Consider the following 17,001-nt stretch of genomic DNA (forward strand, 5'->3'; position numbering starts at 1 on the left):
AAAGCAGAGCACACTGATACACGCAGTGCGCGTCTGTTTCAAAACTATTTATTTCCACATTAGCAGCACGCAGAAGACACCGAGCACAGGCTTATACAATCTCAGCCCACCTACCGTCCTCCTTGTCCAGCACCATCATCTCCGCAATCAAGAAAAGTCCGGGGACAGATGCTTCTTCTCCAGCAGCCTCCGCTCAGGGGAAAAGAGAACAAGTCTCTGGGAACACAAATGAGCTACGGTACAGCTGATCGTCCTTTAGCAGCAAGTGAGCTCTAATTACCCAGTTGTCCAGCTTTTAACCTAGATTGCACTCAGTTAGAATTACACTCAGAAATAAAGCACTTTGCAGATACAAATGCAGTCTCACCTACTTTTGTGCCTCAGAATTGCAGGGAACTAAAACTGCAATTTAGAGAGAAGGGGGATCAGAGCTGTTTCTTTGGTTCTCACCTTCTAAATGGCTCAATTTACACAGTATAATCTATTTTAGAGTAATTGCATTTGATAGCTCATAACCCTGGCTGTTGCAACTACACAGCTTTCAACCTTATAAAGTGTTTTTCCCGTTGGATTTAAGATGAATCTAAATCTAAAATTATATTCAGAGAGGGTGCAATACCTAAGCCCGACTACTGCTGCCTCCGTCTCTCAATTTGCGAGCTTTGCACACTTGCTACTGAATAAACGCACGTATTTCCCAGGGACCCCTCTCCTCTCATTCTCCCGTCAGGGTTTCCTGGCAAGCAGCAGCCTTCCCAGCTCGGCAGCACCACCTGCAGCCCGGAGTCGCCGCCCGCACCCGGACCCGCACCCGGACCCGCACACAAAGGTAGCACCGGGCCTGGCACCCTACTCCCGGGGACGGAGCCGCAGCGTGGGAGGGAGAGCCCCAGCGCAGACCCTCGCAGCCGGCCTCTGAAACCAGCCCTGCTCCCTCTCCCTTTATAAACGCCTCGGTCCAGAGCAGTGTTATTCCAGATTTGCTCTCGTAAAAGCGGGGATTTTGTCCGAAACCAGCCAGTAGCTTCTGGCAGATCAGAGACTCAAAACTCCCCGCAGCTGATGCCGGCGACTTGATGCTGCCTTACACCACCCCTACTACTCACAGCTAGATTTCACACCTCTGTTGTGACCCAAAACTTGATACTAATTTTCTGTACAAACATTTTGGGTTTGTTTTCACACCTACATATTAGTTTCAGGGAACGCTCTAGAGAATATAGCTCCACTTTCACTAGGTTGATACTAAAATGAATTTGTCAAATGCGGTACAGACCCTTACAGGTTTGCTCCACTTTTCAGAAATGCCATCGATGCCCAAATGTAAATCGGCAAGTTTGGGGCCCACATCTTTTATCCTTCTCGCAATTCACAACCCTTATTCAGACAAGTCATCTGTTGTCTCTGAAGGCACTCTGAAGGACAGCGGGATCAGGCGCTTCGCTACCAAGATCAACAGCACCATTTCACTCATCTCTGTCGTTTAATCCAAGAAAACATTTCCTTCCTGCTTTAATGATACTTCTTCCTCCCCTTTACAACTGATACAATGGTACTCTAAAAAGCACGATAGCGGGCTCAAGTTATATATCCTTAATACCTATTTTTAATTAGATTCCTTATCCCCAGCTGAAGTGGCTTTTCCTTCCCCTTTCATTCAGAATACTTAATCCTAACAGTCCTTGAGCATATTTGATGTTAGATGTATCATCTTACATTGAACCATTTTCATCTAGTACTTTCAACAACTCCTGTTTCCTAGTGATACTAGTTTGCAAGCGTTGAATAGGTATTCTAGCAGAAGAGTGCAACCACCACAAATAATCATTTTCTTGTAAGAAGTATCACAAGCTAAAAAGGAAGAGGACTTTATCCTAAAGATTAAAGTCTAATAGTTAAAAGCATCAGTGCAAAACCTAACAGAAACACAGGCTTTTCTGAATTGGAGGTATTTTAATACTTCTAATATACTATTGGCCTCCATTAGAAAATGGCAAACTCCAAAAATGTTCCATCTTTCTGCTTGTGTACTTTTCAACCCTATCACCCTCAAAAAGGACAATCTTACCCCAAAATATATGGCACATTTAAACTAACACTATTTGGTAACCGCAGGAAAGGCAGGTTTTTGATAAAAATGAAGTTGGCCATTGTCTATTGCAGCTGAGTTCCGTGGCAGAGCAAACTAGCAGACATAATGCGCCTGTAAAAATATACGCAGTACCAGATCAGTTTAAGTTTTATTCCTTTACTTCTTCATCATGTCAGAGAGGCTGGATTACTCCCTTTGCAAATGGGTATTTTGAAACACTTTATCTGCTTACTTATTCCACATAGCAACAATAAAAAAAGTTTTCTAACCCCCCAACACATTTGTACAGCAATTAAAGTCAACTACAATTAACACAATCTGTTGGAATTAATCATGGTACCTGATGTCAGTTTACTTTTTTAAGCAGAAATCTGGTCTTTGCAATCAAAACATTTATATATTTGAGAAATATCTTAACTCTCATTATCTTGAAATTTATAAATGCACTGCATGGTGCGTAGGTTGGCTTGCCCACAGCAAACTCAGCAGTGATTTATGCAGTGGAACTGACTAAAATGCAAGCCTTGAAGTTTTTCACTCTCAATCTTTCTCTTCCCTCTACCCCATCTCTATTCTCTCAGCTCCTAAAATTTGTTTCTGGAAGATATTTGCCAAAGTTCCACTGTTAAATGGCATTTTCTAATATCAGATCATGTTGCATCAGTCAAGTTATATCATGTCACTTCAAATATGCAAAATGATGCTACCTCCCTGCCGTAACTTGACATGATGCTGCAATACATCAAGCCAATCACATCAATAACATTATTGTTGTTATTTTTCAGCCTGCCCCTTCATCCTCGATGATACCTGTAGAGACCACAGAAAAGTATTATCGCATAGGTACTACTTCTCTCGGCACCATGGAGCGTGCTTGCCAGGGAAGCTTTTCACTCGCAAAGCCGTATCAGACTTCACGGGTGATACTGGTGTCATAGTAGGGCTAGCATGCACCCCCAAGGCACTAGCACAGCTCCAGCCTGGAGCTGGAAGAGCGGGCAGCTCCCTGTGGGGCCATGGCCATGGTCTGGCTTGCAAAGTAGCCTTCAGGGATGCAAAATCAAGGAGCACATTGCAACCTCTACCTACCAGGCAGCAAGTGTCCTCCTTGTGATGCACCAGGGCTACTGGCCGGGGGCAGATCTTTCTGAAATCCTGCCTTCTCCATGCAGTAATAGCTATGAATACCCCTATTGCTGCCAGAGACCTCAAAAGAAGAAAACCCCTCAACCCCCAATCCCTGCATGGCAAAGCCTCTTGAAATCAAGGGGAGAACTGGATACTAGCCACAACGCCAGGATTTTTAGATGGTCAAAATCAGACCAGTCTCAGGAGGGGAAAAAAAAAAAAAAAGAGCCATTTATGGGAGTAAAACAGATCCAGTTTTATTAACAGGCTCATTCAAGCTTGATTTCAAAAGGAATTAGTTTAGTTAGCAAAAGCTTCCATTTTAGTCCATTTGTAACCTATGCAGGTCTAGCATCCCCTTTTAACATTCACAGATGAGCAGGCAAGTGGAGCCCATTTGAATCGGGCAGAATGAAATGTACAAAGGTAAAATAACCTCTTCATAAAAAGAGTTTCTTCTCTCAACCACGCCTCCTGTCCTCAATTTCCCCAACACACTTTTAAAAGTGACCATAATTTCTCCTCAAGCACAACTACTCCGGCAACAGCAGAGGAGATTCCCAGGCGTTACTGCAATTTGTTCCTCTGATCTCCACATCCCTCTCATCAGGGGTTTGTTTCCTACTTTACTCCTTTTTAAGTGCACCCCGCACTAATTTCCTCTTTACCTCTACCATCAACACCATCATTCCCTTTTATACAGCCGCTCATGATCTCCTGGAAGGAGGCTGTTGGGAACTGTCTGGATAATCAGTGGTTCTAGTTTCATTTCCTTACACCACCACCATGCTGGCCCCGAGCTCCTTGTGTTTTTAATGAGTATGTTTGTGACACTTAAAAGAACCCAAACACCCCTATTAGGAAACCCTCCTCAGATCTCAGTTTTTCCTCTCAGCTTACCTGTGCCTCTCACTTCTGTGACGGAGGCAGCATCCTGCTGTTAGCCCGTCAATCAGATTGAAACGGATACAGGTTGGCAGGCACCCCCTGACAGAGTCACTGGGATTAAGACATCACCCAGTTATTGTTACTATTAAAGGGTATTAACAGAGATGTTACAAGCTCTTTCTCCCTTTTCCTCCAGCAGTCAAGCAAAATTCAGGGGACTCTCGCAACACAGATCACCCCCGAAAATGAGGTCAGAGAGAAACACAAACCTTGTTCTGCATACTAGTAAGACATTACCCTCACTTAGATCTTCTGTCACTACTTAAGCCTTTTACCTTTGCACACAGGGGGTGAGGGATGAGACGAGTGTTTCTACTGTTACGTCTTGCTGACCAGTTAGATAAGTTTATTCCCTCTTCTCCAACACATGGGCTTTCGACTGGAGCATTATAGACCTCATTAATAACACTACATCAGTTTACTTCAGAGAGCTCCAAGAAATTGGAGGAAGACAAGACGCTGGGAGAGGGATTCTCAGCCCAGAGGCATGTGACGAGCTTGCAGCGAGCGAGCTCCCCACGCACCTCTCTGGGGCAGTGAGCATTTAACCTTCTAGTTGTCGGGGCTGAGGCCCCCTCCCACACTGCTGGATCGCACAAGCGAGCCTTGATTTCTCTTCGTGCCCCATCTGACTCTGCAGGGTCGTGGCAGGCGGACTCTCACCTTTCTGAAGCAGAAACTCCAGATCAAAAGAGAAAGGGAGGGTGGAGGGAAAAGAGGTAGAGAAAAAGGAAAAAAACAGGCAAGGAAAGCATCTCCCCCTCGCCTCTTTAGCCTGGTATCCACTTTTCCGAGTTAAAGCCCCCCACCAGCCCGACACAGAGACATTTTATGGCAATTTACGCAATCACGCAAGGCAGCACTGACTGCAACAAGAGCGCGCGGCGGCATTTCGGCACGCCACGGCCTCGGATGCCGCCGAAGTTGGCCCGGTGGCGACACCCGCTAAGGCCACTAGAGCTGATGGCGGTCCCGGTGACAGGGCTGCCGGCGTCAGGCACTTTCCTGCTGCCCGCAGCGCTCGCCGGGGCAAGCCGCCGCCGCCCGTGTCCCCAGCGCGGTCACCGCCGCACCGCGCCGGCCGGGCACGCCCGGGCTCAGAGACCCACACCACCCGGCCTTGAAACGCGGCGGCGGCCCTCGGGGGACCGATCCCCCGGGCAGCGAAGAGGCACCGTCCCGAGCGCGCCCGCCGGGCCCCGGCACCCCTTTGTGAGACAGCACAAGGGTGGGGGGCTGCGCTACCCGCGGCGCTGGCGGGGCGATGCGGGACAGGCCGGGCAGCAGCGCCCTGCTCGGGCGCCCCTGGCGCGGGGCAGCTCCCTCTGTCTCTCCCTCCCCGCCCGCCGCCTCCCGCGCCCAGAGCGCCCGGGCGGAACCGGCCGCGCGCCCCCGCTCCCACCTACCGTCCTCCTTGTCCAGCACCATTGTCCCGGGCGCCGAGGGCGGCCGCCGCCGCTCCGGCTCCTTGGGGCGCTCCCCCTCCAGCCGCCGCCGCGCGGCTCCGGGGTAGGCGAGGCGCCGCGTCGGGCCGGGGAGCGGGGCGCTGCCGAGGCAGGGGGCAGCGGTGCGGCCGCCCCGGCGCTGCCCCGGGACGCGAGTTCGGAGCGGGGCTGCGGCGGGCTACGGTCGCGCTGTGCGCCGGAGAGCTGGAGCGGGGCTGGTACACCAGCCGGCTCGCCCCCGGCCCCGCCGCTGCAGCTCGGGTGCCAGTTTAGTTATTAAAAAAGAAGGAGAAAGGGGGGGGGGGGGGGGGGAAGGGAGAGAGAGACAGAGAAAAAAGGTAGGGGAGGAACAATATCGAGGGCTGGCTCCCTAGCTCCGTCCTTTCCCAACCTGCGCTGTCAAAAATTGTCTTAATGTAATCGCGTGTGACCGCTCACAACCTCTCCCCCCTTCGCTGTTGCTACTGCAAGAGCTTTCCAGTCTTCTAAAGTGCTTTTCTCTTGATTTCACTCTAAATCTAAAATTATATTCAAAGGAAGGGGGGGTGGGAGGGAGGAAAGATGTGAACCTATCACTGAAAGCAAAAGCACTTGCCGCCTGCCTCGCTCTCTCGCTCTCTCTCAATTTATGTGCTTTGCACTCTCTCCTGCTGCTGAATAAATGCACACATTTCCCAGGGACCCTCAGATTCCCCTGTTAATTAAATCAATTCATTATGCTCGGATCTGATTAGCAGCCCCTTCCCCCCCTCTTTGAATCAATTATTCAATACACAAACATAATTGCCTGTGCCAGAGGTGTCTAAGTATTAGCTTATTTAACTCCAAGGACACTAATTACCCCTAGGGCAAGGGAACTTTTCTCATTAATTTTGACAAAACACAAAAGCACAGTTAAAGTGTGTGTGTATATACGTGTGTGAGAGATAAAATGGGGGAGCGTATAGCTGAGGAAGGGAGGCATTACTCTAACACACGTGTTACTGTATACATAAGCTCAATTTTCTTTCTACCTTTGCTTCAGATTATTCCCCACATCTCCCCTTTGCTAAACTTGCCCCATCTGCACACACCCCACACCCCACATACCCTCCCACTTTTTTTAAAGTAAGGAACAGATCAGCATTGCAATGGTGGCAGTTCTGGAGTGAAAGTGCTTGCAACCAAATTCAAAAAGAAAAAGGTATGTAGGACTGAAGGGGAGCGAAGCAGAATTTGAAAACAGTTTTGTTTACCAAAGCACAAAACTCTGTCAGACGATCTTCTCTACTTTAAAAACCTGTGAAAGAAGCGGCCCTCTGAAGCAGCAAGTAAGATGATACATGATCTAGTATGTACTGAGAACAGTTCTGAATTGTTTACCATTTGAATTAATGTCAGTGCCCACTATTAATGTACTTGCTTCCTACATTTACCATAATGGGCTTGATTTCCATTAGCTGAAGCTGGAATGCTAAAAAGAGCCTATGCAAGACTGATGCAAACCGAGATTGACCATCGCTGTAGTGTCTGAGACGTATGACTTCTGGCTTGCATGTTACCCAAATTTTACCTATGTGTGAACCTCCTTTAAATAGAAAAAGGGTAAGAAAAAAGAAGTAGTAATTGATTCCCCCAAATTAGGTTTTTACTTTCTAAAGACCTTTATTGTTCATGTCCTCAATGTGCATGGAGTATTGAAGATTTTCTTTTTGTTTCCTTAGGCAATGCATGAGCTGATCCATTAATCCATTTGGCTTTATATATCAGGAAACTAATATTAGCTCAGCTCATCTATTAGCTTTTATTTAGGTCCCCCCATGTAGCCTTTTTTTTGGACTTCTGTTCAGGCTAGTTCCCCTTGAGAGGAGACAGACAATTTTTGATAGATTTCAGGGGAGAAAATGTTGCATGTCATCTCATGGGAACTATCCCCTCCCCAGTTCCCCATCTTCACATTCACCTATGTCAAGACACCCGTAATTAAACTTGCTTGTTTGGCAACAATACCCACTCTTTAAAGCACACCTTGTCACATGACTTAAAGCCAAGGGGGAGGAAAAACCCCACAAACGCCTCCTTTTCTTCTCTACCAACACCCCACAGCTAAGCTTGCTTGTCAACAAACTTACTGAGCTAAGTTCATTCTTTGCAAGCATAAATATGACAGGGAACATAAAGTTGTCTTTCATTAATGCAGTATGGTTTCCTGCGACTACACACATATAAGGATAAAATGCCTTCAGCTTTGTTACACAACAAACCCTGTTAATTCTCTGGTCTTTAATTTCCACTGCATGGCATATACTGCACCCACAGGAACTTGGTCCATCTAACTCAATGAATCTTTTTTTTTTTTTTTTTTTTCTGAAAGAACACAGCAGTACTTGAAAAATACTGACCCTGGAGAACATCATGCATCTACTTATTTCTGAGAGTGCTTTTGGTCCTTGAGCCCATTCCTTTTCTCACTGTGGCCAAGGAGACTTTTGGGTGCAAAGCCAGAATCTCGGGACCTTAGTATACAGCTCTTGAGCCTTAATTCTGAGTTTCCTACAAGGGTGATGCAGTTTCACCTCAACACAGACTCACCAAGTAGCAGGTGTTTCTCTCCATGCAAGGTCACTGTTGGGATGCCAAGAGTAGAAGAGGAAGAAACTGAGGAAACAGATGTTGACTTTGGTATTGTTCTTAAGAAGTGATGTCCACACTTGAGCTGAGAGAGATGTGGTCACTGGAGATGAAAGAGTGGAGGAGGGAAAAAGGCAAGAGAGAAGTTTACACGTGTGCATGCATGTGGGGGAGAGTCACACAGAGGAGAAAATAATGCAAAAAAGTACGAGTCCCAAAGTATTTCGCTCCCAAACACACATCCTGCAGTTTGAACAGTCTGCTCTAATCTTACAGTTACAATTGCAGGGATTTTTAGGTTTACAGCTTTAATAAAGTGAAGGGATGAACCCCCACGTAGAGGTCCCTACTTTAAGTAAATGACTTTTTTACAGTGTGCTGAAGCATTGTTCTGCATGGTTTTCAATTACATCTGCTCAGCGAGTAATGTCAGAGAAGTGAGCAAGTTTCAGTAATTTTTGAGCCTCCTTCACCCAGTAGATTAGAAATCTCATACAAAGGATTTTACCATGCTTATATTTTAGTACCTTGACACTAGAGAGGAACAGCTAGATCACTCCTTCAAAAAGTGGTTGCGTAGGTAGCGGGTGCCATAACGAGTGACTGGGAAAACTTGACACAGATCAGTGGCAGAACTGGGAATAAGCGTCAGTTACCCGACCTTCCGTTCTCTGGAACAAAGTGCTAAAGCAGCTCGCTGCTGGAGGAGGACCAGACAACACGGTCACTGAGGTGCCCGTTTATCATTAACGTGTGCTGTTATTCATTCAGTTATGGTACCTTACACTCATCCTGCCTAAGCAGTTCTGAGAAGTCATCATGCTCAATACTGCAGAAACCATAGATGAAAGAGCTTTGCCCAGGGAAGCTTCTGGTCTCATACGAATTCCTGATATTCCTCGTGCGAGAGGGAAGAGGCACACAGGAATAGAAACACCTAAGTGCTGCTGTAAGGGCTAGGGCTCAGGCCTCTGGGTCTGACCTGAGGTGCTTGCTCACTAGCTGCTCTTATTTTTCTTTTGCTAGTCCTGTGCACAAGCACAAGAAAATGAAGTTTCTTAAGAACAACGTGCCATTCTTATTAAATTGCAAAGGAAGTCTGCAGTATACTTAAGTCAAGCCTTTAGCAGACCCGTGAGGTTTCATATTATCCTATGCTTGAATGAGGCAGATGACTGGAGCAAAAACCAGCTAATGACATAAAAGCATTCTTCTACTTTCAGTCTCTCTTAATTAAGGAGTTGGTTAATGTTTCAGTGCTGGGAATTATAAAGCTTCATCAGGGAAGTTAATATGTTTTTTATTTTATCTTTCAGCTGACAGGAGAGAAAAAAAAATCAAAACAAAAAAAAGAAGGTGATTAAGTCATGTGGCAGTCAAAATCCCACAGTGAAAGCAGTATCAGGCCATACCAAAGACCACTGCTGCACATGGTGGATTTAGCGGCTATTTCCAAAGTCAGATTTCTGAGCAGAAGAGACTTTCGTCTGCCAGTTTAGACACATAGGTTTTATTTCTTGATAAATAATCAAGACAGTTTGCACAGCTCTATACTAGATTAGCTACAAAAGATCTCTACGTTATTACCCATTTCAGAATCACTTGCACCTACCTTGCTAGTGTCAGAAGAGAGTGACCATGGGCCTGATCTTGTACCACAATTCAATAGTCCTGTAAAGGGGGAAAATCACAAGTGCTCTAAAAAGTTATGTTCACACAGAACATGGGCTGCAGTTCAAAAGACCACTTAAATACCTCAGTTCTATAGGCCTCAATTATTTCTAAACTCTGACTTGATATACTTAGCTTCTCTGCCTATACATTGTAAGAATAAATCACTCAATTCTGTTACTGTATTTTGTGTGAAATTAATGTTAAATATTTTCATAAATATAGGCTACTTTTTAAAAAAGAAAATAGTGTGTTAAAAATACAGCATTTCTTTTAATAGAGATGGCAAAGCTTCAAAAATAATACCTCTAGAGAGTGAGTTCTTTTCCACTGGGATATAAGGCTGGCACTTTAACCCATTATGCTTTACAATCTGTAATGACCTTTTAGAGAAATTTACAGCAGATAAGTTAGTTATTCAGAAGATTTTTCTTCTTTTTTTTTTTTTTAAATAGAAGTAGCAAGACCTAAATTCTTGGTCTGCTGCTTGTTTCATAAGAAGTTTAATGGGCAGATTCTGCCCCACCAGAACAGCTCAGCTGGCATGAGAAAGGTTTTGTGAGTAAGTATAAACTGCTGGAGGATCAGGTTGGATTTGACGCACTGCAGATCCATCGGCATCTCCCAGTACCAGTACACCTGGGGAGAAGGGCAGGTCTAAGGCAGAGGAATCTATGACCCTCCAGGGAAAGTGTACATCCTTTCTAGGAGAAGCCCTCTTTCTACTTCTCATAAATTTCCCAGGCTCAAGTGAGATGTGTTCTTCCACTTGTATGGTCAATCTTTCTCAAGAGTGATGTAAAACTTCAGTTCACACTGAAGTCAAGCAAAACTTCAGGAACACACCTCTAGCTCAAGCTCTCTGAGCAAGTCAACACGTGGACTGTGACTCTGCCACTTCTTCACACAGCAGTATCCATGCAGAATTCCCATGCAGAGTCCTTTCAAGTAAGTGGAAAAGAATCCTTACACCATCACCTCCACCACCGTCAAAACCTCTCAAATCCACCCTAAACTTTATTAGTAATGACTTCTCTGTACATCCTTCTTTAAAGTTCATTGCTACTGCAATGTTTTCCTACAGGTAGTCCTGCCTATTATTCCGTACCTTGGTGGGTGCAGTAGGTAGACCTGAAAAACAAATCTGGCATCCAGACATCTGCTTCAGTCGTTTTATGGAGGAATTCAGTGAGACAGCGCCTAGTTCTGGAGTGACACATGGAGCTCTCGGGCTTGTTGCCACATCCACTGTTACTATCAGAGCTTATTGCTCCCAGCCTGATGTCAAGCAGAGACTAATTAAATGTGAGATGGGTGAACAGAGGCAGAGTCATGGAGCTGGCTCTTCATAATCTGTTACTATTGGTTCTTCTTTATACTGCAGCAGCAAACAGGGGTCCCAATCAGGGAGCGAGACCATAGCATATTGTCCAAAAATCTCAGTGCCTTTCTTTAACATGATACTTTCTTCACTAGCTTGTTTCTGAAGAGACCAGGCAGAATTGACAGAGAGTAGTCAGATCATCATTCAAATACATGAATTGCAAAGATAAATTGAAATATCAGGCTCACATTGCTTTGTGATGACGATAGCCTAAGATGCTGCCAGTGTCCCCCATGTTTTGTGGCTCCCACTGACTCCAGTTGGAATGAGTGACATTTGCCAGGTCTTCATAGCATCATTCTAACAACATATCATCTAAAAATGTTGATTCTGTAGGAAAATGGCTGCTGACACAATAGCAGTAGGTGCACACAAAGGATATGTCATGGCTGCTGAACACACAGCGGAGGAATTCCAGCTACTCTCATGTCACGCATCCAGTGAGGGTCTGTTGCACTGGACTATCTTTTGCACATGATTTCATCAGCATACAGTTCAGTCTGAATCTAATGGTGATAATCTTCTTCCATTAATTTGTGAGAGGAGAAAACATATCCACAAACCAAAGAGATTAATATTTTACTTGTTTTTTAAATAAATCCATGCTGTGAAATTACAAGGTTTCTTTCCAAATCCAAAGACAGGAACAAGTTCAATGAAGATGAAAGTCACTGAAGATCTTCTGATAAAAGCAGGAAGGTGGAGGCTCTAATGAAGGCATACACTATAGCGCACATCTTGCCAACATTTCTTAATGAATAATATGTGCACTCAGATGAGAATAATATTGACTGAGGTCTGCAGGGAAAGTTCTCTAGGAAAAAATTTTATTCTAGGAGCAGAGTTCTCTTTAGAAGATTTTGATCTTTTCCTGCTGCAACCTTTCTCCTCCCCTCTCTTTGTGCTGCCCAAAGCAACTGACAGCCAAAAAAATGAAAAGCCTGCCCTGCATCTAATGTATCTATCAGACCCAGAAAGAAATGTATATACTGTTACTAAGAATGGCTGCACCATTCTCCTTAGCTGGTAGGGGACACAGCAGTGTGTAATTAGGACTGGATTACTTTACTCAGAACTGGAACAGGGAGCAGATGTCATGCATTAATATTGGCATTTGATTTCACACACTTTCTCTACCATGTTTGCAAAACAATTTGCCTTCCTATCTTGGATCTTGCCTTGCGTTTTCCCTCAGGTTCCTGTAATGCAAACAAAAAGCCACCAATGACAATATGAAAGTACATGTAGAAGGACAGGCCCATATAGAGTGAGTAGAGTTTATGATTCAATTCCTAACATAAAATATCAAGTTATTTTCTGATTATGTTGATTAATTTGGCCAGTATGTTTTACCAGATGCCAGCCCAGACAAGAGGTCATGCCATTGTTAACTCAAGCCAACAGTAAAGAAAGATACAACTTATTCCATATTAATGTATTCAGACACTATCTGTAGTACAAGAGATGCATCTCCCTTCTCAAATACAGCCAAGCTTTTCTTCACCTGTTTTTCCAAACAGACGACTTCAGTTTTGATTTTGCTCCAGTTCAACATTTCGTATACAGAATCCTTCCAGAGGGCCCACAACAAAATTTCATGCTGTTAAAAACATTGGCCCCAATTCTGAACTGCAGCCAGCTTGCATTTGATAGCAGCTTTATGGCTGCAGCTGGGTTCTAGAGGTTTCTTAGGAGTAAAAGATGATCTGCTTTAATTTAGGAGCATCCAGAGGCTAATTACAATGGCCTATACTACAGCAGCACAGAATAATCATAATACACCAGGCAGCATGCAGCCCAGCAGAGTGATGCTGACAAAATCTAACTTCATATATTTGGGTACAACCCAAAGAGAATAACCACTGAAACTCTGCTGCAGTGGTATGTTTGGCTTCACCATTTGCTTAACTTGCTGATAGAGGATGCATATCAGACCCAAACCAGTAATACACCTATACACTCATTTGTAGGTGGCAACACCTGTTAGTATCATGCAGGGCATTACCTACACAGACTCTTTGGGAAAAGCACCCAACTCCTCTATCCAGACCTATGTAAACCCACCTCTACTGCCTTTATTCTCTTGTGATGCAATCCACTGAGGAAGGGTGTGCATATGACTGCTATAACAGGGCCACAGCAGAGAAACTGAAAGATTTTGTCCTTGTCCATTCCCCATGAAAAATTATCCCTTTTTATGCCTACTCCCTGTGCACAATGGTGGCAACTCCGCTAGTCCTAAAGAAGGGCTATGTTTTGGACATCTTAACAAAATGACGAATTACCTTACCGAATTAGGAAAACACTACTGAAATCAGATGGGCAGATTCACATTCTTCTGGTCCATCAGCAAATGACAGAAGTGCAAGACCTGCTATCTTAAAACAAGTAAATAACTGGAGAGAAATGGTAGTGGTTGCCACAGTTCTCTTTAAGCAGGTGAAAAACAGTCTGAAAGCTGTAAAGATAGCTACTGAAATGGTATCATTCTCTGAGTGAGAGCTAGAAAAGCTTCTCTGCTTGCAGGAAGGTCAAGAAGTGAGAGCCCAGTGGATCATTTGTTGTGGTTTTAATGCTTCATGGCTCAGGGTCAGTCAGAAATCCCTATCCTAAGGTCATGGTTAGGGCAGTCTGGAAAACAATCTTGTTTCTTTTCTGTTACTGGCAAGGCCTTGCTCAGGCTCTGCTATTTCTCTCTCTCACAGCAGATTATTTCAGCCCACTCCTCCTGCTCATCACGCTATGGTTAATTTCACCCTAGGCGCTGACATTCAGCTTCTCCAGGATCACAGTCACTCAAAGGATCTTCCCTGTAGCAGTCCATTGTTTTGCAACATGATGCAACAAATAGCCAACCAAAGCTAACCCTGGGCAGCATTCAGGGGAGTAAAATTCCATACCATGCCTATTGATAAGCAAGCACTAATATTAATTTTTAGCTTCATTTTTAAATGGCATCAAGGAGACAGAATGAGGAGCATGGATAGCAGCAAAGTTGTCTGTTAACTAAATGAGTCCTATTTCTACTGCACTAGGCCCTTACCACTGCAGCAGTGTGGCTATACTTGACACATGGCAGTGTGACATGCAGTGATAATCATCTGTCTCCTAACCTGCTCAGGAGACAGTTTGACTTAGAAGAAGCCAAGAAGCACAGTTTAGAGGGCCTGCTAATGACTACATCTGTTTTAAATAGACATATTTTGACTACATCTTCCATACCAAACAGTCATTGGAGCCAAGCGATCACTTCAAAAGGCTGCGATACAAGTCTGCAGTATTTTACAATAGATTTAATAGCTAAGCCTTAAAAGAAAAAATACCACCATGCAAACACCCAGCTGAATCACAGGTACTTAATGACCACCACTCACTGCTTAAATGTGAATTCACACTACAACACTCTTGCAAATGATCTATAATAGCTTGCATTGCTAGTATGTAAAATTTGCATAAATATACCTCAAATATTTATAAATCAATAGATATAAGCGTGCATTTAAAAGTGAGTATCAAAAGTACATTACACACAGAGTTCTTACACACTCTAATTAATTTAAATAATCACATTTTACCTTATTAAATTAAACATTACATGGATAAAATATAGCTCACCATCAATTCTAAGCACTAAAATACTGCTAGAAAGGAGTACTACTGCCAATAAACAGAGAGAGAACACACTCATAGAAGAACACTTAACTGAAATGTAGCTGTAAGATCTAATGCCATGGAACGACTAACAATAATGTATATATTACTTTTAAACAAGCGAGCAATTTTGGATAACTTTCCACTTCTTTGTCTGGTACTCTAGTTTCAGCCTAGTGAGCTGTAACTCTGCAGGATAAGCAGAAAGCAGCAAAGAGCCTGCTAAACCTGTTGTACATTTAAAAAAGGTCTCCTCAGAAGCAAGGATAATTCCTTATTTCCTCCAGCTGTTTATTTACTGGTATTTCCCTGCCCTCATGTAATTAGAGTTAAAAAAACATCTGCAACAACCATCCCTGACAGTTTTTCAAATTCTTTCCAACTAAGACTTAGCAAGAGGTACAAAGAAGCACTGATGGCTGTGTAGTTTGGAACAAATTTATTGGTCAGTCCCACTTTAAAGCTTTTATATACCTAAGAAGTCTACCCTGCCTGAGAGACAGTGATTAAAGTATTTAAAGAGTACAGAGATTTTTACACAGAGTATTATGATGTTCAGGACCAATTAAATGTAATCTTAAGTACTTTAACTGAGGCATGTTTTATACACTAGGAATCAGTTAAGTGGAAGTTGCCAAATTAAACTTACATTTTAATTTTGCCGTTAACTTAAATTCAAGAGATTATGCATCGTAATTTAAGAATGATTTTAGAAAGCTTTTAGTAGAATGGTCTCTCTTAAGTTGGCTTCAGGAGCACTGCAGAAGTCTGAAAAAAGAAAACACAGAAGTGAAATCTGACACGCTCAAGAGCAAACAAGTGCAAATAACAACGACGAAAGTGTTGCAATTAAGCCCCAGATAATGCAGGTGGCAGCATATGAGGGGGTCTCAGCCGAGAGAGACTCACTCTGGACAAGGACATTAAGTTAGTTTGTTCGTTTTCAGGCAAGAGCAATAAAATCCAGGTTTTTCTTTCTCCAACATGCGACAAGTTAATTTGCCACATGTAATAACATGATGTAATGATTCACATGCCCCTTCTTTGATGAATGGTTTTCTCAAGCAAATATGACTTTGACAAATTCTGGGGAGAAGGGGATATAATAAAGCTTTTGGGAATGAGGCAGGAGGTCTTGCAGCTAAAACACTAGGCTGGGATTAGGGAGACTTGGCATTTATTCCAGTCTGGTATATGTTTTCCATACAACTTTCCTACAAAGTCTCTTAGGCACCAAGGCAAAAGTCTGGTGACTGGTAAAATTCTTCATAAACATTTAGGTGCTCTTGATACAAACATTTGTGGGGGTGTTGGCTGATGAGAAGCTCAACATTACCCAGCAATGTTCACTTACAGCCCAGAAAGCTAGCCATATCCTGGGCTAAATCAAAAGAAGCATTCTATTATTTATTTGGAAAAATAGTGGCTAGATGGCTAAATAGATGAACTATGAGCATAATCCTAGGCTAACCCAACCCTGGCCACCCATCCCCATGCCCTCTTTTGGAAGGATTGTTGTTGTTATTATTATTTATTTATGTATCTATTTACATAGATTATGTCAGTGATTGGGGCTGAGGAATGGTCCAATAACTACAGCACAACTTCAAGGGCAGCCCTTAGGGTATTGCAGGGAAAGAGAAGGAATGGGCTGGCTCTGCTGAACACCTGTGACCAGTGTGTAGGTCCTCATACCTGCGCACCCCATGCTACAAGCAAACATACACTTGGCACGAAATGGTACAGTGGCCACATCTTTCTTCAAAATATGGGCAAACAGCTTGACTTCTCTTGTAACAAAATACACCAGCATGACCCTTGAGATCATTCCCTAGCAGATGGTAGAGCTGGCATAATTCTTTCATATGCCTGAGATGTCACCTGGACCAACTAACTAAGCAAATAGTCTTTCTGGCTTAGGGTGTGCTCCTGTAAATTCTCCTGTTTAATTTATGTGTAATCGTTAATAAAACATTGAGCTGGAGGATAAAGCATTACTCCAGGTGATGGAATAGGTTACTCATCCTGGTTTCCACTCCCTGCTTTGTAGATTCTCTTTTTGTTTTACATTA

The 17,001-nt window shown here is 43.7% G+C and overlaps 1 protein-coding gene and 1 long non-coding RNA gene across 4 annotated transcripts in view; both read right to left on the reverse strand.

Annotated features, from left to right (window-relative positions):
• LMO1 (LIM domain only 1) overlaps positions 1–6,545 on the reverse strand; it is a 63,462-nt gene extending 56,917 nt beyond the window's left edge. The window contains exons 1-2 of one of the 3 annotated variants that reach the window (XM_030483757.1): positions 620–687; positions 115–216 (exon numbers count right to left, since the gene is read on the reverse strand). In XM_030483757.1, coding sequence (XP_030339617.1) covers positions 115–139 — 25 coding nt within the window. In that variant the 5' untranslated portion in view covers positions 140–216; positions 620–687. Of the gene's footprint in view, positions 1–114; positions 217–619; positions 688–3,181; positions 3,277–5,574 lie in introns of those variants that run through there. The other 2 variants (XM_030483758.1, XM_030483756.1) reach the window with 2 other exon arrangements.
• Positions 6,546–15,583: 9,038 nt separating this feature from the next.
• LOC115607034 overlaps positions 15,584–17,001 on the reverse strand; it is a 97,655-nt gene continuing 96,237 nt past the window's right edge. The window contains exon 5 of the long non-coding RNA XR_003991064.1: positions 15,584–15,697. This is a non-coding gene — a long non-coding RNA (uncharacterized LOC115607034). The remainder of the gene's footprint in view (positions 15,698–17,001) is intronic.

This window comes from Strigops habroptila, chromosome 4 (assembly GCF_004027225.2).
Source record: "Strigops habroptila isolate Jane chromosome 4, bStrHab1.2.pri, whole genome shotgun sequence".
NCBI classification, from domain to species: domain Eukaryota; kingdom Metazoa; phylum Chordata; class Aves; order Psittaciformes; family Psittacidae; genus Strigops; species Strigops habroptila.